The sequence below is a fragment of the Delphinapterus leucas genome, chromosome 1, assembly GCF_059928025.1.
Source record: "Delphinapterus leucas isolate spDelLeu-1000000601 "Yukka" chromosome 1, BTC_Dleu_Yukka2, whole genome shotgun sequence".
NCBI classification, from domain to species: Eukaryota; Metazoa; Chordata; class Mammalia; order Artiodactyla; family Monodontidae; genus Delphinapterus; species Delphinapterus leucas.
The window spans coordinates 86,615,788-86,637,272 of record NC_143129.1 but is presented as its reverse complement, the minus strand read 5'-3'; the positions used below and the strand labels follow the sequence as shown (position 1 = coordinate 86,637,272).

The following is a 21,485-nucleotide window of genomic DNA, read 5'->3' as shown; positions in this document are numbered from 1 at the left end:
CACTACAGAAATACAAAGTATCATGAGAGACTACAACAAGCAACTATATGCCAGTAAAATGGACAATCTGGAAGAAATGGACAAATACTGAGAAAAGTACAACTTTCCAAGACTGATCCCGGAAGAAACAGAAAATATGAACAGACCAATCACAGCACTGAAATTGAAACTGTGATTAAAAATCTTCCAAAAAACAAAAGCCCAAGATCAGATGGCTTCACAGATGAATTTTATCAAACAGTTAGAGAAGAGCTAACGCCTATCCTTCTCAAACTCTTCCAAAATATAGCAGAGGGAGGAACACTCCCAAACTCATTCTATGAGGCCACCATCACCCTGATACCAAAACCAGACAAAGATGTCACAGAAAAAGAAAACTACAGGTGAATATCACTGATGAACATAGATGCAAAAATCCTCAACAAAATACTAGGCAACAGAATCCAGCAGTACATTAAAAGGATCATACATGATGATCAGGTGGGGTTTATCCCAGGAATGCAAGGATTCCTCAATATATGCAAATCAATCAATGTGATACAGCAAGCATATTAACAAATTGAAGGATAAAAACCACCTGATAGTCTCAATAGATGCAGAAAAGGCTTTCAACAAAATTCAACACTCATTTGTGATAAAAACCCTCCAGAAAGTAGGTGTAGTGGGACCTTACCTAAACATAATAAAGGCCATATTTGACAAACCCACAGCCAACATCATTCTCAATGGTGAAAAACTGAAACCATTTCCTCTAATATCAGGAACAAGACATTGGTGCCCATTTTTATCACTGTTATTCAACATAGTTTTGGAAGTTTTAGCCACAGCAATCAGAGAGGAAAAAGAAATAAAAGGAATCCAAATCAGAAAAGAAGTAAAATTGTCACTATTTGCAGATGACATGATACTATACATAGAGAATTCTAAAGATGGTAACAGAAAACTACTAGTGTTAATCGATGAATTTGGTAAAGTAGCAGGATACAAATTAATGCACAGAAATCTCTTACATTCCTATACACTAGCAAAAAAAAAATCTGAAACAGAAATTATGGAAACACTTCCATTTACCATTGCAACAAAATGGATAAAATACCTAGGAATAAACCTACCTAAGGAGACAAAAGACCTGTATGCAGAAAACCATAAGACACCGATGAAAGAAATCAAAGAGGATACAAACAGATGGGGAGACATGCTATGTTCTTGGATTGGAAGAATCAACACTGTGAAAATGACTATACTACCCAAAGCAATCTACAGATTCAGTGCAATCCCTATCAAACTACCAATGGTATTTTTCACAGAACCAGAACAAAAAATTTTACAATTTGTATGGAAACACAAAAGACCCTGAATAGCCAAAGCAATCTTGAGAAAGAAAAACAGAGCTGGAGAACTCAGGCTTCCTGAATTCAGACTATACTACAAACTACAGTAACCAAGACAGTATGGTACTGGCACAAAAACAGAAATATAGATCAATGGAACAGGATAGAAAGCCTAGAGATAAACCCATGCACATATGGTCAACTAATCTATGAAAAAGGAGGCAAGAATATACAATGGAGTAAAGACATTCTCTTCAATAAGTGATGCTGGGAAAACGGGACAGCTACATGTAAAAGAATGAAATTAGAAAACTCCCTAACACCATACACAAAAATAAACTCAAAATGGATTAAAGACCTAAATGTAAGGCCAGACACTATAAAACTCTTAGAGGAAAACATAGGCAGAATGCTTTATGACATAAATCACAGCAAGATCCTTTTTGATCCGCCTCCTTGAGTAATGGAAATAAAAATAAACAAATGTGGCCTAAAGAACTTAAAAACTTTTGCACAGCAAAGGAAACCATAAAAAAGATGAAAAGACAACTCTCAGAGTGGGAGAAAATATTTGCAAACGAAGCAACTGACAAAGGATTAATCTTCAAAATATACAAGCAGCTCATGCAGCTCGATATCAAATAAACTAACAACCTTGTCCAAAAGTGGGCGGAAGACCTAAATAGACATTTCTCCAAAGAAGATACACAGATTGCCAACAAACATATGAAAGGATGCTCAACATCACTAATCATTAGAGAAATGCAAATCAAAACCACAATGAGGTATCATGTCACACCGGTCAGAATGGCCATTATCAAAATACCTACAAAGAAAAAATGCTGCAGAGGGTGTGGAGAAAAGGGAACCCTCTTGCACTGTTGGTGGGAATGTAAATTGATACAGCTACTATGGAGAACAGCATGTAGGTTCCTTAAAAAACTAAAAATAGAACTCCCATACGACTGAGCAATCCCACTACTGGGCATATACCCTGAGAAAACCATAATTCAAAAAGAGTCATGTACCACAATGTTCATTGCAGCTCTATTTACAATAGCCAGGACTTGGAAGCAACCTAAATGTCCACTGACAGATGAATGGATAGAGAAGATGTGGTATATATATACAATAGACTATTATTCAGTAATAAAAAGAAATGAAATTGAGTTATTTGTAGCAAGATGGATGGACTTAGAGTCTGTCATACAGAGTGAAGTAAGTCAGAAAGAGAAAAACAAATACCGTATGCTAACACATATATATGGAATCTAAAAAAAGAAAAATGGTTCTGATGAACCTAGTGGCAGGACAGGAATAAAGACGCAGACCTAGAGAATGGACTTGAGGACACAGGTCGGGGTGGGGGAAGGGTAAGCTGGGACGAAGTGAGAGTGGCATGGACATATATACACTACCAAATGTAAAATAGATAGCTAGTGGGAAACAGCTGCATACCATAAGGAGATCAGCTCTGTGCTTTGTGACCACCTAGAGGGGTGGGATAGGGAGGGTGGGAGGGAGGCTCAAGAGGGAGGCTCAAGAGGGAGGGGATATGGGGATGTATGTATATGTATAGCTGATTTACTTTGTTATAAAGCAGAAACTAACACACCATTGTAAAGCAATTATACTCCAATAAATATGTAAAAAAAATGAAATGGCAAATCTGGCAAGATGCAGGACTTTATGATTCTTGCTCAAGATGTTTTCTTTCACTCTTTAAAAAAACCTTAGGTGGGCCTTTCTCTAAGCTGCCACAATCACAATGCTTACTTTTTAAAATTGCAGTTGCAGGTCCCTGTATTTAATATTTCACATTATTCTTACATACTCAGTTTGTGCATTAATAAATTGAGACTAAAGGGAAAGGGAAAGACCCAAGATTGTGTGTTAAAACTAACAAATAAATATTGGGAGAGGGAAGGTTTCTGTATTGCAAAGTATCAGTAATGGGTTACTCAAACTGAATATTTTCATATTATAGGAAGACGTTCAAGCCTGCGATGTAGGCTAAAAGAAATAAAACTGAGATGAACTAGTCAGGTATATTTCTCTAAAACCTACAAATATAAAACTCCCTGAGCCCATTAACAATTTACAAAAGAAGGAAAATATGTGAATATACAGGAGAAGAGCTGAACTCTGGTCCATAGATAGATGGATATGCAAATATAGTTACTTTATAGCAGAAAAATTTGTACCTCAACCGAGGGAAATGTCTCCCATGTCCTTGACTGGAGATTAGGAGGAACAATTGTATCTAACTCTTTCTTCATTAGCCATGGTGAAGCTTCATGGAAAGGGCGAAGGACAGTGATGCTCAGGGCACCTGGTTCACAGAGAGGTATCAGAGGATCATTTCTCTTTCAGAAATATTCTGAGAAATTCAATAGGTATTCACCAAATCGAACAAACACTTTTGAGAAGCCAGACACAATGACTATGCTTAAGGACCTTACAGTCTAACAAGAAAGGAGAGACGCAGTCATGGTAACACCTAAAACAGCTGGATTTAGATCACCTGAAAGTATTAATGGACACTTCACTGTCCTTCGGAAACCACATCCAAGCCCTGTCAGTTCTACCACTAAACATTTCTTGAGTTCATCTATCTCTTCCCCCTCCAGTGACCCTAGCTTAGACTATTCCCCTCAGAGCCATCCTGTTTTGGACTACAATGACAACTAACTTTTCTGCCCACATCTACTCTGAATGAACCCCCCTCCGCAGTCAGGGTGACTGATTATGCTAGCCCATGATGTAAAATCTTCTTTGACTTCCCATTGCTTATGGGATAAAACAGAGGCCTCACCCCTGACTCAACTTGCGCTATTTACCCTTCTGTACTTTGCCTACTTTAGCCTTTTTTCCCCTATTCTCCAAAGCTTTAAGCTTCCTGCTTTGTATTGTCTTCCAAGAAAGCTCCTCCTCCTATTTTAATTAATGCCTACTTACCCAGTAGCTCTTGGCTCCAGTGTTTTCAGGGAAGCCTTCTAGACTATGTCAGGCTCCTCTGTTAGATGTTCTCATAGAATCATATTCCTTTACTTCATAGATCTTTTCCCAATTTATAATGATACATTTATTTGTGTGACTATACATTTAATGCCTATCTCTCTCATTAAAGTCTAAGCTCTGTGAAAGCAGGGTCCATTGCGGTCTTAGCTCACCGTTGTATTCCTAACACCCAGCCAGTGTTTGGCACATGGTGGTTTTTCACGTAGATGCTAGTTAAACAACTAACAAAGCAATTTGAGATGAATTCCTATTCTCTTACAGTTCCACACACAGACTGCACAACCAGTCAGAGCTCCCCACTCCCCATATTCACACAGAAAGAGCAAATTTATAACATCACACAATGTACATTGATACATTCAAAGATACAATTGTACATAGATGCAGGCATATTCATAAATGAGCACAAAATATATCCCACCAACCAGAGAAAAGATAAAAAGGAAACACACACATAAACCTAGATAGAGCACATTGCTTTGGTACACAGATAACATGAAAGTTTTTTTTTTCCTGTGTTTAAATACACGTTACATATACAGTGGCTCTTACTTAGTGCAATATATGTCTCTAACCTTTAATCACACACTAATTTCTTTCAAATTGATGAAAACATGTAAATGCCCAATGAATATAATATGTAACTTATCCTATATTTCAGGTTGATTTTCTAACTGACACGTGAAATGTACTTTCTCCTCTAGTTGTACTAAATTCACCAAGGCAACACATTCAAAATGCTAAAAAATGAACTTATGAAAGATAACTCACTTTTGTTTTTCCCTACCAAGATGAAACAAACACATAAATAGGAACCTAGGTACATAACTAAACATACCTAACAGATATAAATGCAGATACAAATCTGCTTATAGGTAGGAGGGGGATCATACACAATTTATATAGGTTGATGCTTAGATTAAGCGTGGTACAAACATAAATCACTATAAATAGGTTGACATGGCCAGGTGAAAAGTAGAGTTGAAAAGCGAGCAAAGGGAAAAAAGTAGAGACGACACGGGGGTAGATTGGATAAGGAGGATGAGAGCTGGTAAAGGGACTCAACGAGTTCCAGTCTGGATTCTCTACCTGGCTGTTCCTGTACTGGCTCTTGAAGAACTACGGTAGTTGAGTCTCCGTATGCCAAGGAGAGGTATTCTTCTATGTCACTGTCCCGAAGGAGTTCCACTCCTGATCCATCAGCATAGATAATAAAAAATCTATTTGAAGAAATAAAAATCGAATCCCTTGACATATTCAGCTAAAATGCTCCTTGAACTTGGAATTGAAAATAAAAGTCATGATGTTATTTTTATCATATTACCTGGGGATGTGCTCACCATAGATTTGCAGATGACTCTTACGAAGGTGGGTGGATGATAATGTGTCATAGCCTTCAGCTGTTGCATTTAAATCATCTTCCAAATTGTTTTCAGGTAGGACAGTTGATGCACTACCATCAGCCATGACCTAAGGGACATAGTATATAAGCAACTAAAAGAAAAGAAAAATGCCATAAACTTACATTTCTTTTGATCCCATTTGAGAAAGCAGGTGATCTTTTGGTTACTCAGAAAATCAGGGATATTTCTTTGTAAGGAATTGTGCACTAAATATAGATTGCATTAATAAAAGTGAAAACCTAGTAGCACATCTCCACTCACAAACCACACCTAGACTGTGAAAACAAACAGGAAGACAAACCTGAATACATTCAGAGGAAGGTGTCTAGGATGGCAGGGGACTCACTTATCTTCTGAGGATAAGTTCAGGGAACTGGGAATTTAAACATGGAGGGAAGGCTATTTATGTGACGGTTGTCTTGAAATATTAAGAGTGACAGTATGGATTCTAAGCACAGAAATAGGACTCATGGATATACAGGGAGATAGATTGAGTCTCACTATGAGAAGAATTGTTCTAGCCATTATTACTGTCTAGCTATGGTGTGGTCAGGCTGAAAGGCCACTGAAGGGAGCGCCCAAGAAGAGCATCAATGTCTAGAATAATGTTTGGCTTGCATGTTTCAACTCAGAGGGTTTGGGCTTTAGGTTTCAATTTCAATTTCTTGCACACTGAAATCTCTTAGCAGCCTGAACTCATGCTGTGAAGTTTCACTGACTTAGCACAGAAAAACTAAGTTGGATCAGGGCTTGTCTGCATCTCAAAGTTGGGGACTCTGTGGTATGGTTCCAAATCTAAAAAGTAACTTCACCACCCGCCGGACAACACATGAAATTCCACCGCTGGGTGAGGAGTGAAAAGAAAAGTGCCTAGAGAAGGGGCTGGCAAACACCTTTTTGTCAAGGGCCAGACAATAAATATTTTAGGGTTTGTTGGCTGTAGAGTTTCTGTTGTAACTACTCAACTCTGCCATTATGTGCAAAAGCAGCCAGAGATAATATGTAAACAAATGAGCGTGGCTATGTTGCAGTAAAACTTTATAGTGACACTGAAATTTGAATTTCTTTTAATTTTTATGTGTCATGAAACATTCTTCTCCTTTTGATTTCCCCCAACCATTTAAAAATGTAAAATGCAGTCACTCTGCATTTTTAGCTCATGGGCCCATACAAACAAGTGGCCATGGTTTGCCAATGCCTGGCTTAGAGATAAGAGGAAGGACAGAGAAACAGAAGATGGAGCTCTACCACTGAATAGCTAAGCATCTCTCCAGGCTTCCCAACACCCCATCCTCAGCCCTGCTGGAACCCTCACACTAACTGATAGCTCTCACTTTGGATTCTCTGCCTACTTAAGCAGACTTGCCTGGTGCCCCATGTATTTTCTCTCACTTGAACCCAGATACAGAGCATTTATATCACTCTTCTTTGTTGGCATTATTTTTAGATGGTTAGTAACTTTTTTCCCTTTTGTTCTAATTACTTATTTGGCTTTAGCATTTCAACCATCCTCATTGTTGGACTTGCTATCTCCTAATGAAGTACACTTGAGAATTGAAGGTACTGACATTCATTGCTGCTGTCCAAAGTGTATTGGCAGTTAGTGGATAACTAATCCCAAGGCAGCTAAGATAAAATGCTATAGGGGAGCTCTCTTTTTTTTTTTTTTTTCGGTACGCGGGCCTCTCACTGTTGTGGCCTCTCCCGCTGCGGAGCACAGGCTCCAGACGCGCAGGCTCAGCGGCCATGGCTCACAGGCGCCAGCCGCTCCACGGCATGTGGGATCTTCCCGGACCGGGGCACGAACCCATGTCCCCCGTGTCAACAGGTGGACTCTCAACCACTGCGCCACCAGGGAAGCCCAGCCGGGGAGCTCTCTTGTGTGAAATATCTCAAAAGCAAAGCCATAGCCTCTCTCTCCATAATAATGATGCACTTTACCTGAAAGGTGTTTCCTTCGGGATCCATGACCTCACAGATAACCTCTGATGTGTGCTTCATGATGTACCTGCTAGCTCTCAGCTGCTCACGTTTTTGAAAAGGATGGTATATATCACTGCTTGATTCATGGCAATATATAGCTGAACAGTCCCTATCAATATGAAGACAGCCTGTGTTTGGAGGTAACACCTGGAAGGGTAACAGGAAGAGAGACATTATTAAAAATTTCTTGTTTGATTTGAGGGATTTATAAAATCATTTAAGGAAAAAAATTATTCATAGAACCCAGACACAAACTGTGTTTCCAGGAAGAAAACAAGAGAAGACTTAAGTTTTGGGAAGGACTACTTAATAAGGAGTCAAACTGATTAGGATATAATTGCTCCTGTGTCTCACATTTTATCTACTCACTTTAATATTTCTTCCAAGTAATTGCTTTGTACCTTATTTCAGATGTTTAATATAAAATATTAAAAACATATTTTAACTTAAGTAAACACACTTGGCACTATTCAAAACAACTAGAATCCTTTTATGTTTTTCGGCAAGAAGCATCTCCAAGAGGGTAAAAGCTATGGGACAAATGCTTTTAGAAGCTTTTATTTATCGTTATTCCTATGGTGGCTGACACAGTCCTTAAGTAATAGCTTTTGTGTAATGACTTCTGGTTCAGATAGACTCTTTTTTTGAGATGTAATTCACATCTCATAAATTCACTATTTTAAAGTGTATATGCAGTGGATTTTGTATATTCAAAAACTTGTGCAAACATTATCACTAACTCCATAACATTTTCATCACCCCCCAAAGAAACCCTGATGCCATTAGCAGTCACTCTGCATCACTCCTGCCATTGACAACCATTGATCTGCTGTCTCTATGGATTTGACTATTTCAGACATTTCATATAAATGGAAGCACGTGACATGTGGCCTCTTCTGTCTGGCTTCTTTTACTTAGCATAATGTTTTCAAGATTCATCTATGTTGTAGCGTGTATCAATACTTGATTCTGTTTATTTTCACCTGAGTTTAGATGTGTGAGATTTGGAAGTTTTTCTGCTAACATATCCAGACCTCCATAGATTCTGTCACTGAGCTCAAGCTTTTTCAATTTAGGTAGTTTGGGGAGATTTGAAACTGAAATCAAGCCTACATTTATTAAACTGAGGAACTCTAAGTTCACAAATTCAGCCATTAAGCCCTCAATTTTCCCATCATTTGATTTGCAATTGTCCAGGACAAGTTCTCAAACAGCTGCCAGGGTTCAGTTCCTCAGCTCCAGATGGATCTTCCTCTTCACGTCCGTGTTTCTCTCTTCCCCCCTCTTCAAACTTGACTTTCCATGGTGGGGGCAGAGGGGGGAGAGGTGTCCCAGCCTGTGCAGCGAGGGCCATTGGAAGTGGTTGGCTTGTGGCAGACAGATCAAAACTACAATGAGGTATCATTTCACACAGGTCAGAATGGCCATCGCCAAAAGTCTACAAACAATAAATGCTGGAGATGGTGTGGAGAAAAGGGGACCCTCCTACACTGTTGGTGGGAATGTAAATTGGTACAACCACTATGGAGAACAGTATAGAGGTTCCTTAAAAAGCTAAAAATAGAGTTACCATATGATCCAGCAATCCCATTCCTGGGCATATATCTGGAGAAAACTATACTTCAAAAAGATACATGCACCCCAATATTCACTGCAGCACTATTTACAACAGCCAAGACATGGAAACAACCTAATTGTCTACCAACTGAGGAATGGATAAAGAAGATGTGGTACATATACACAATGGAATATTACTCAGCCATAAAAAGAATGAAATAATGCCATTTGCAGCAACATGCATGGACTTGGAGATTGTTATACTAAGTAAAGTAAGTCAGACAGAGAAAGACAAATATCATTTATATGTGGAATCTAAAAAAAGGATACAAATGAACTTACTAACAAAACAGAAACAGACTCACAGACTTTGAAAACAAACTTACAGTTATCAAAGGGGAAAGGTTGGAGGAGGGATAAATTAGAAGTTTGGGATTAATATATACACACTAATATATATATAAAACATAATAAACAAGGACCCACTGTATAGCACAGGGAACTCTACTCAATATTCTGTAATAACCTATATGGGAAAAGAATCTGAGAAAGAAAGAATATATGTATATGTATTCACCTTGCTGTACACCTGAAACTAACACAATATTTTAAATCAACTATACTCCAATAGAAAATTAAAGTTAAAATATAAAATAAAAATTGAATTAAAATCAATAAAATCTAAAAAAACTTCATTCTGTTTTATGGATGAATAATATTCCATTGTATGGATATATCAAATTTTGTTTATTCATGAGTTGATGGACGTTGGAGTTGTTTTCACAGTCTTGTTATTATTAAAAATGCTGCAATCAACATCTGTGTATAAGTTTTGTGTGGATATATGTTTAATTTCCCTTGGATATCTACCCAGGAGTAGAACTGCTGGGTTGTATGAGAACTCTATTTTTCATTTTTGGCGGAACTGCCAAACTGTTTTCCAAAGTGACTGCACCATTATACATTCTCATTAGCAATTAATGAGGGTTTTACATTTCTTCACATCCCCACTAACGCTTATTACTGTCTGTCTCTTCAATATTTTGGAAGAGTTTGTGAAAGACTGTTCAGTGTTAATTCTTCCATAGATGTTTGGTATAATTTACCAGTGAAGCCATCTGGACCTGGGCTTTGCTGTCTGCAATTTTTAAAATTATTAATTCAATCTCTTTACTTGTTTTAGGTCTATTCTGATATTTTATTTTTTCTCGAGTTACGTTAGGCAGTTTGTGCCTTTCCAGAAATCTATTTTATCTATATCTAATTTGTTGATGTATAATTGTTCACAGTATTTCTTTATAATCTTTTATATTTCTGTAAGGTTGGTAGTAATGTCTTCTCTTTCATTTCTAATTTTAGTAATTTGAGTCTTCTCTCTCCCCACCCCTTCTTTCTCCTTCTGTGTCTGTCTATCTCTCCCTGTAAGTCCAGCTAAACATTTATCAGAGAACCAACTTCTGGTTTTGCTGATTTTTCTCTATTTTTTCATTTATTTCTACTCTAATCTTTACTATTTACTTCCATATGCTTGCTTTGGGTTTAGTTTGCCTTCTTTTTTCTAGTTTCTTAGGGTGGAAAGTTAGGTTATTGATTCAAGATCTTCATTTTTAATATGGGCATTTTGACATTTAAAGCTACATATATATATATAATAGAGAGAGAGAGAGAGATTTAAAGATATATATATGTGTATATATATATAGACATTTAAAACTATATATATATAGCTTTTGCTGCTTCAATTAAGTTTTGGTATGTTAATTTTATTTTTAGTCATTTTTAGTCATTTCAAAGTATTTTTAAATTTCCCTGTGATTTATTCTTTGTGTTATTTTTCACATATTTGTGCATTTCCCAAACTTCCTTTTGTTATTGATTCCATTATGTGTTATTTCATTCTGTTGTGGTAGGAGAACATATTTTGTATGATTTCAATCCTTTTTAATCTATTGAGACTTGTTTTGTGGTGTAACACATGGTCTTTCCTGGACAATGTTCCATTTACACTTGAGCATAATGTATTCTATTACTGAGTGGAGTGTTCTATACATGTCTAGGAGGTCTGCATGGTTTATTCTGCTGATTAAGTCTTATTATTCTCTTGATCTTATCTATTCTTTTATCCATTACTCCAAGTGAGGTACTAATGTCTCCAAATATTGTTGAATTGTCTATTTCTCCTTTTAAATATGCCAATTTTTACTATTTAACTGGACATGTTAATTTGTATAGTGCACAACTCTGGAAATACGCATGTGTTTTGGGCTCTGTTGTTAGTGTATAATATGTTTGTAGTTGCCGTCTTCTTGATGGAGTAATCTGTTTATTATTATAACATACCCCCTTTGTTTCTTGTAATATTTTGTTGTAAAGTCTATTTTGTCTGATATTTGTATAGCCACTCAAGTTCCCTTTCAATTACTTATTGCAGGTATATATTTTTTATCCTTCTACTTTCAACCTATTTGTGTCTTTCACCATAAAGTGTATCTCTTGTTGACAGCATACAGTTGCATCATGCTTTGTAATCCATTCTTCCAATATCTGCATTTTGATTGGGTTGTTTAATCCATTTATATTTAATGTCATTACTGATTAGGTCAGATTTGAATCTTCCAAATTTCTATTTGTTTTCTTTTTCTTTTTTTTTTTAACATCTTGATTATGGTATGATGGCTTTACATTGTTGTGTTAGTTGCTGCTGTATAACAAAGTGAATCAGCTATACGTATACATATATCCCCATATCCTCTCCCTCTTGCATCTCCCTCCCACCCTCCCTATCCCACCCCTCTAGGTGGCCACAAAACACTGAGCTGATCTCCCTGTGCTATGTGGCTGCTTTCCACTAGCTATTTTACATTTGGTAATGTATATATGTCAATACCATTCTATCACTTCGTCCCAGCTTACCCTTCCCCCACCCCGTCCACTCAAGTCCATTCTCTACGTCTGTGTCTATATTCCTGTCCTGCCACTAGGTTCATCAGAACCATTCTTTTTTTTTTTAGATTCCATGTATATGTGTTAGCATATGGTATTTGTTTTCTCCTTCTGACTTACTTCACTCTGTATGAAAGACTCTAGGTCCATCCATTTCACTACAAATAACTCAATTTCATTTCTTTTTATGACTGAATAATAGTCCATTGTAATATATACGCCACATCTTCTTCATCCATTCATCTGTCAATGGACACTTAGCTTGCTTCCAAGTCCTGGCTATTGTAAATAGAGCTGCAATGAACATTGTGGTACATGACTCTTTTTGAATTATGGTTTTCTCAGGGTATATGCCCTGTAGTGGGAAGGCTGGGTCATATGGGAGTTCTATTTTTAGTTTTTAAAGGAACCTACATGCTGTTCTCCATAGTAGCTGTATCAATTTACATTCCCACCAACAGTGCAAGAGGGTTCCCTTTTCTCCACACCCTCTGCAGCATTTATTCTTTGTAGATATTTTGATAATGGCCATTCTGACCGGTGTGAGGTGATACCTCATTGTGGTTTTGATTTGCATTTCTCTAATGATTAGTGATGTTGAGCATCCTTTCATATGTTTGTTGGCAATCTGTATATCTTCTTTGGAGAAATGTCTATTTAGGTCTTCCACCCACTTTTGGATTGGGTTGTTAGTTTATTTGATATTGAGCTGTATGAGCTGCTTGAATATTTTGGAGATTAATCCTTTGTCAGTTGCTTCATTTGCAAATATTTTCTCCCATTCTGAGGGTTGTCTTTTCATCTCGTTTATGGTTTCCTTTGCTGTGCAAAGCTTTTAAGCTTCATTAGGTCCCATTTGTTTATTTTTTATTTTATTTCCATTACACAAGGAGGTGGGTCAAAAAGGATCTTGCTGTGATTTATGTTACAGAGTGTTCTGCCTATGTTTTCCTCTAAGAGTTTTATAGTGTCTGGCCTTATATTTAGGTTTTTTTTTTTTTGGTATGCGGGCCTCTCACTGTTGTGGGCTCTCCCATTGCAGAGCACAGGCTCCGGACGCGGAGGCTCAGTGGCCATGGCTCACGGGCCCAGCCACTCGGCGGCATGTGAGATCTTCCTGGACCGGGGCACGAACCTGTGTCCCCTGCATCAGCAGGAGGACTCTCAACCACTGCGCCACCAGGGAAGCCCACATTTAGGTTTTTAATCCATTTTGAGTTTATTTTTGTGTATGGTGTTAGGGAGCCTTCCAATTTCATTCTTTTACATGTAGCTGTCCAGTTTTCCCAGCACCACTTATTGAAGAGGCTGTCTTTTCTCCATTGTATATTCATGCCTCTTTTATCAAAGATAAGGTGACCATATGTGAATGGGTTTATCTCCGGGCTTTCTATCCTGTCCATTGATTTATATTTCTGTTTTAGTGCTAGTACCATACTGTCTTGGCTACTGTAGCTTTGTAGTATAGTCTGAAGTCAGGAAGCTTGATTCCTCCAGCTCCGTATTTCTTTCTCAAGATTGCTTTGGCTATTCGAGGTCTTTTGTGTTTCCATACAGATTGTCAAATTTTTTGTTCTAGTTCTGTGAAAAATGCAATTGATAGTTTGATAGGGATTACATTGACTCGGTAGATTGCTTTGGGTAGTATAGTCATTTTCACAATGTTGATTCTTCCAATCCAAGAACATGGTATATCTCTCCATCTGTTTGTATCATCTTTAATTTCTTTCATCAGTGTCTTATAGTTTTCTGCATACAGGTCTTTTGTCTCAAGTAGGTTTATTCCTAGGTATTTTATTCTTTTTGTTGCAATGGTAAATAGGAGTGTTACCTTAATTTCTCTTTCAGATTTTTCATCATTAGTATATAGGAATGCAAGAGGTTTCTGTGCATTAATTTTGTATCCTGCTACTTTACCGAATTCATTGATTAGCTCTAGTAGTTTTCTGGTAGCACCTTTAGGATGCTTTATGTATAGTATCATGTCATCTCCAAACAGTGACAATTTTACTTCTTCATTTCCAATTTGGATTCTTTTTATTTCTTTTTCTTCTCTGATTGCTGTGGCTAAAACTTCCAGAACTATGTTGAATAACAGTGGTGAGAGTAGGCAACCTTGTCTTGTTTCTGATCTTAATGGAAAACGTTTCAATTTTTCAACATTGAGAACAATGTTGGCTGTGGGTTTGTCATGTATGGCCTTTATTATGTTGAGGTAAGTTCCCTCAATGCCTAGTTTCTGGAGAGTTTTTATCATAAGTGGATCTTGGATTTTGTCGAAAGCTTTTCCTGCATCTATTGAGATGGTCATATGGGTTTTCTCCTTCAATTTGTTAATATGGTTTATCACATTGATTGATTTGCATATATTGAAGAACCCTTGCATTCCTGGGATAAACCCCACTTGATCATGTGTATGATCCTTTTAATGTGCTGTTGGATTTTCTTTGCTAGTATTTTGTTCAGGATTTTTGCATCTATGTTCACCAGTGATATTGGCTGTAGTTTTCTTTAATTGTGACATCTCTGTCTGGTTTTGGTATCAGGGTGATGGTGGCCTCGTATAATGAATTTGGGAGTGTTCCTCCCTCTGCTATATTTTGGAAGAGTTTGAGAAGGATAGGTGTTAGCTCTTCTCAAAATATTTGATAGCATTCGCCTGTGAAGCCATCTGGTCCTGGGCTTTTGTTTGTTGGAATATTTTCTTTTTTAAAAAACATCTTTATTGGAATATAATTGCTTTACAATGGTGTATTAGCTTGTGCTTTATAACAAAGTGAATCAGTTATACATATACATATGTCCCCATATTTCTTCCCTCTTGCATCTCCCTCCCTCCCATCCTCCCTATACCACCCCTCTAGGTGGTCACAAAGCACCGAGCTGATCTCCCTGTGCTATGCGGTTGCTTCCTACTAGCTATCTATTTTACGTTTGGTAGTGTATATATGTCCATGCCACTCTCTCACTTTGTCACAGCTTACCCTTCCCCCTCCCCATATCCTCAAGTCCATTCTCTAGTAGGTCTGTGTCTTTATTCCCGTCTGGCCTCTAGGTTCTTCATGACCATTATTTTTATTATTACATTTTTTAGATTCCATATATATGTGTTAGCATACGGTATTTGTTTTTGTCTTTCTGACTTACTTCACTCTGTATGACAGACTCTAAGTCCATCCACCTTACTACAAATAACTCAATTTCGTTTCTTTTTATGGCTGAGTAATATTCCATTGTATATATGTGCCACAAATCACAGTTTCAATTTCAGCACTTGTGATTGTTCTGTATATATTTTCTATTTCTTCCAGATTCAGTCTCAGAAGGCTGTGCTTTTCTAAAAATTTGTCCATTTCTTCCAGGTTGTCCATTTTATTGGCATATAGTTGCTTGTAGTAATCTCTCGTGATCCTTTGTATTTCTGCAGTGTCAGTTGTTACTTCTTTTTCATTTCTAATTCTGCTGATTTGAGTCTTCTCTCTTTTTTTCTTGATGAGTCTGGCTAATGGTTTATCAATTTCTTTATCTATTCAAAGAACCAGCTTTTAGTTTTATTGATCTTTGCTATCGTTTCCTTCATTTCTTTTTCATTTATTTCTGATCTGATCTTTATGACTTATTTTCTTCTGCTAACTTTGGGGTTTTTCTGTTCTTCTTTCTCTAATTGCTTTAGGTGTAAGATTATGTTGTTCATTTGAGATTTTTCCTGTTTCTTGCAGTAGGATTGTATTGCTATAAACTTCCCTCTTAGAACAGCTTTTGCTGCATCCCACAGGTTTTGGGTTGTCATGTTTTCATTGTCCTTTGTTTCTAGGTAATCTTGATTTTGTCTTTGATTTCTTCAGTGATCTCCTGATTATTTTGTGTAGCCTCCATGTGTTTGTATTTTTTTACAGTTTTTTTTCCTGTAACTGTTATCTAGTCTCATAGCGTTGTTGTCGGAAAAGATACTTGATACGAATTCAATTTTCCTAAATTTACCAAGGCTTGACTTGTGACCCAAGATATGATCTATCCTGGAGAATGGTCCATGAGCTCTTGAGAAGAAAGTGTATTCTGCTGTTTTTGGATACAATGTCCTATAAATATCAATTAAGTCCATCTTGGTTAAAGTGTCATTTAATGCTTGTGTTTCCTTATTTATTTTCACTTTGGTTGATCTGTCCATTGGAGAAAGTGGGGTGTTAAAGTCTCCTACTATGATTATGCTACTGTCGAATTCCCCTTTTATGGCTGTTAGCATTTGCATCATGTACTGAAGTGCTCGTATGTTTGGGTGTATAAATATTTACAATTGTTATATCTTCTTCTTGGATCGATCCCTTGATCATTATGTAGTGTCCTTCTTTGTCTCTTGTAATAGTCTGTATTTTAAAGTCTATTTTGTCTGATATGAGAATTGCTACTCCACCTTTCTTTTGATTTCCATTTGCATGGAATATGTTTTTCCATCCTCTCCCTTTCAATCTGTGTGTTTCCTCAGGTCCGAAGGGGTCTCTTTAGACAGCGTATATACGGGTCTTGTTTTTGTATCCATTCAGCCAGTCAGTGTCTTTTGGTTGGAGCATTTAATCCATTTACATTTAAGGTAATTATCAATATGTATGTTCCTATTACCATTTTCTTAATTGTTTGGGGTTTGTTTTTGTAGCTCTTCTCTTCTCTTGTGTTTCCTGCCTAGAGAAGTTCCTTTACTGTCTGTTGTAAAGCTGGTTCAGTGGTGCTGAATTCTCTTAGCTTTTCCTTGTCTGTAAAGGTTTTAATTTCTCCATTGAATCTGAATGAGATCCTTGCTGGGTAGAGTAACCTTGGTTGTAGGTCCTTCCCTTTTATCACTTTAAATATGTCCTGCCACTCCCTTCTGGTTTGCAGAGTTTCTGCTGAAAGATCAGCTGTTAACCTTATGGGGATTCCCCTGTAAGTTACTTATTGCTTTTCCCTTGCTGCTTTTAACATTTTTTCTTTATATTTAATTTTTGATAGTTTGATTAATATGTGTCTTGGCATGTTTCTCCTTGGAGTTATCCTGTATGGGACTCTCTGCACTTCCTGGACTTGATTGACTATTTCCTTTCCCATATTAGGAAAGTTTTCAACTAATCTCTTCAGATATTTTCTCAGTCCCTTTCTTTTTCTCTTCTTTTTCTGGGACTCCTATAATTCGAATGTTGGTGCATTTAATGTTGTCTCAGAGGTGTCTGAGACTGTCCTCAATTCTTTTCATTCTTTTTCTTTATTCTGCTCTGTGGTAGTTATTTCCACTATTTTATCTTCTAAGTCACTTATCCATTCTTCTGCCTCAGTTATTCTGCTATTGATTTCTTCTAGAGAATTTCTAATTTCATTTACTGTGTTGTTAATCATTGTTTGTTTGCTCTTTAGTTCTTCTAAGTCCTTGTTAAACGTTTCCTATATTTTCTCCATTCTATTTCCAAGATTTTGGATCATCTTTACTATCATTACTCTGAATTCTTTTTCAGGTAGACTGCCTATTTCCTCTTCATTTGTTTGGTCTGGTGGGTTTTTACCTTGCTCCTTCATGTGCTGCGTATTTCTCTGTCTTCTCATTTTGCTTAACTTACTGTGTTTGGGGGTCTCCTTTTTGCAGGCTGCAGGTTTGTAGTTCCTGTTGTTATTGGTGTCTGTGCCCAGTGGGTAAGGTTCGTTCAGTGGGTTGTTTTGGCTTCCTGGTGGAAGGGACTGGTGCCTGTGTTCTGGTGGTTGAGACTGGATCTTGTCTTTCTGGTGTGCAGGACCACATCCAGTGGTGTGTTTTGTGGTGTCTGTGAACTTATTATGACTTTAAGCAGCCTCTCTGATAATGAGTGGTGTTGTGTTCCTGTTTTGCTAGTTTTTTGGCATGGGGTGTCCAGCACTGGAGCTTGCTGGTCGTTGGAGCTGTGTCTTAGCATTGAGATGGAGATCTCTAGGAGAGTTCTCACTGATTGATATTACAAGGGGCCGGGAGGTCTCTGATGGTCCAATATCCTGTCCAGAGAGCTCAGGCCTGTCCGGTGTCAGGCCTGAGCTCTCCCACCTCAGAGGCTCAGGCCTGATGCCTGGTCGGAGCACCAAGACCCTTTCAGCCACATGGCTTGATGAAGAATGCTGCAACATGATGATCGCATGAATGGAAGTCTCTGTTTGTTTTCTATATGTCTTATGTCTCTGGTTTCCCTTCTATTCATCCATTACTGCTTTCTTTTGTTTTAAAAAGATATTTTGAAGTGTGCCACTTCAATTCCCTTGTTTCTTTTACATATATTTTTGAGTTGTTTTCTTAGTTTTTCTTGGGTATTACAAACATCTCAATTTATAACTATCTAGATTAAATTGATACTAAGAATTTCAATATTATACAAAATCTTTGCTCCATATAGCTCTATTCCTCTGCCCTTTATGTTATTGTCAAAAATTTCATCTTTATACATTATAAGCACATAAATATACTTTTATAATTATTGCTTTATGCATTTGCCTTTTAAATCCAAATGAAAAGAGAGTCACAAAAATACATCTATACTGTCTTTTATATTTACCTATGTAGTTACCTTTAACATTGCTCTTTATTTATTTGTGTGTATTTGAGTTACTGTGCAATGTTCTTTCATTTCAGCCTGAAGGATTCCCTTTAGATTTTCTTGTAGGGGATGTCTAAGAGTAATGAATTCTCTCAGTTTTTGTTTTTCTGGAACTATCTTGATTTTTTCATTTTAGAAGGATAATTTTACTGAATGAGTTTTTGTTGATGATCTTTTTCTTTAAGCATTTTGAATATGTCATCTCACTGCCTTCTAGACTCCATAGTTTCTGATGAGAAATCAGCTATTAATCTTATTGGAGATCCCTCATATTTGATGAGTCTCTTCTCATTACTTTCAAGATTCTCTCTTCATCTTTGACAGTTTGATTATGATGTGTTTAGGTGTGGATCTCTCTGAATTTATCCTACTTGAAGTTTGTTGAGATTCTTGCATGTATAGACAGTTTTTATCAAATTTGGGAAGTTTCAAGCCATTATTTCTTCAAATAATATTTCTGCCCTTCTCTCTTTTCCTTCTCAGACTCTCATTATGCATGTGTTAGTATGCCTTATGGTGTCCCACAGGTCTCTGAGGCTCTGTTCATTTTTCTTCATTTTTTTTTTCTCTCTCTTCCTCAGATTGGTTAATCTCAACTGACCTATTTTCAAGTTTGCTGATTATTTCCTCTGGCAGCTAAAATTTGATGTTGAGCCTCATTAGTAAATTTTTCATTACAGTTATTATGCTTTCCAACTCCAGAATTTCTATGTGGTTCTTTTTTTACAAAAAATAATTTCTATGTATTGATATTCTATACTTGACGAAAAACCATTCTCATACTTTGCTTTAGGTCTTTACGCAAGGTTTCTCTCAGTTTTTTAAACATAACATCTGACTTAAATTTCTTTGTCTATTTAAGTGCAAAGTCTGGGTTTCCTCAGGGGTAGTTTCTATTGATTGCTTCCTCCTTCCCCATCCCTGTTTATGGGTCATAATTTCCCTTTTTCCCCTCATGTCTCATAATTTTTTGTTGAAAACTGGACATTTCAAGTAGTATAATGTACAACTCTGGAAATTAGATCGTTTCCCCAGGGCTTGTTATTGTTGCTTTGTTGTTGTTGCTGTTTATTCAGTGATTTCCCTGAACTATTTTTTTAAAGTTTGTATTTATTGTCGAGTGGGCCTAACATGTTTGTTTGGTTGCTTAGAGGTCTGCTCATAACTGGGCAGATATTTTCTTAAGTACTTTACACTAATATGTCTTTCAGCTTCTGCCGAGGGCTCCGTTTGCATATTGACGTATTTTTTCAATGCTCTAGCAGGAAGTTTGTAATTCCACCTTAGCTTTGTAATTCCGCCTTAGTTTCACTCCCTGCTTGTGCAGAGCCTCTTGATCAGCAAGAGTGAAAGATCAGGGCTTTCTTTTATGGACATACACCCAGCCCTGCACTTGAGTATGGCTTTCCAGATTCCAGGGAATACGTCAGAGCTTTTCAAAGCCCTCTGTGGACTTCTCATTCCCCGTCTTTTCCTTTAAACTCTTTTGTTCAGCCTCTTGTTTGTTATTGCCACTTCGATGGCTATAATGTTAAATAATTACCTCTGTTTGGGGAAAAGGCTGTTTTTAGGGAGTGAGCTCAGAGTCGGATCAAATAAAGACAACCCCTGTGAGTGGGTGTTTCCAGGGAACGGCCAGACAGCTCAAACACTGACAATATTTTGTGGAGCTCTAAATCTTTTCTTCTTCTTTCAGTGGCTGCTGGCTTGCTGGCTTTCACTGCTATTTTGCATGTGAGAGTGTTGATTTTCAATGCTACCATGGAGCTGGGGGAGGGGAGGGGAATATGGCAAGTGAAATCACCACAATTCTTGCTGTTCTTCCCAAGATTCAGTCTTTTTTTTTTTTGTCTTTAAATAAACAATCCTCAGAATATTTTAATCCTTTGGTTAATTTCTAGACTTCTGAAAAAGTTGATTTTGACAATACTTCCAGGTTTCTAGTTGTTTTTAGGGAGAGTAGATTTTCAGAAGTCCTTACTCCACCCTTCTGGAAGTTTCTCATATTGACTCTTCACCATTCCCTAGGCCCAGAGAACTCCACTGGACCTTGATGAGTTCTGAGGCTTCTCTGTGGTTTCAGGCACATTTTAGAGTAGGCACTGGTGGCTGGTTAAATTTTCAATTTTCCCAGCCTCCACAGGTCCTCATCAAAATGGATCCAAACTGTCAGATTGACTGTAATTTACTGAAAGCTGCTCTGGACAGAAAAAGATGGCCTATAACTTCCACAATTAAGACATACCATAGGTGAAGGAACCATATAGAAGAGCCAAAAAGAAAACCTATAAAAAGGAGATGCTCTGCCTTCAAGGAGGTTAATCTGGAGAAACAGCTGTGCTGAAGCATAGAGACTCAACATGAAAAATATAGCAATGACTCATATATGTATGTATGTATGTATGTTAGCAAATAAAATTCTCATGGTTTTACATACCTATACTGCTCAGAATTTACTATAAATTTGCCTCTTTCAACTGATTTCACACACTGAGTAGAGGACAAGGCGCCCTTCATTATGATGTTTGTTTGTGGTAGTACTGATAAAGACAAGGACTTTTAAAGTCCTTTTCACTAGTATTCCTAAGAATGCTTCTTACATTTCTCTATCTTCCCCCAAAGGAGTCAGGATCAGACTGGTATAGAAGAGTAGTCAAAAGCTTAGT

The 21,485-nt window shown here is 37.3% G+C and overlaps 1 protein-coding gene across 1 annotated transcript in view; it reads right to left on the bottom strand.

Annotated features, from left to right (window-relative positions):
• SPAG17 (sperm associated antigen 17) overlaps positions 1-21,485 on the bottom strand; it is a 220,331-nt gene that overhangs the window by 40,937 nt on the left and 157,909 nt on the right. The window contains exons 32-35 of the mRNA XM_022583945.3: positions 7,697-7,885; positions 5,677-5,822; positions 5,442-5,572; positions 3,536-3,663 (exon numbers count right to left, since the gene is read on the bottom strand). Of these exons, the coding sequence (XP_022439653.3) occupies positions 3,536-3,663; positions 5,442-5,572; positions 5,677-5,822; positions 7,697-7,885 (594 nt within the window). The remainder of the gene's footprint in view (positions 1-3,535; positions 3,664-5,441; positions 5,573-5,676; positions 5,823-7,696; positions 7,886-21,485) is intronic.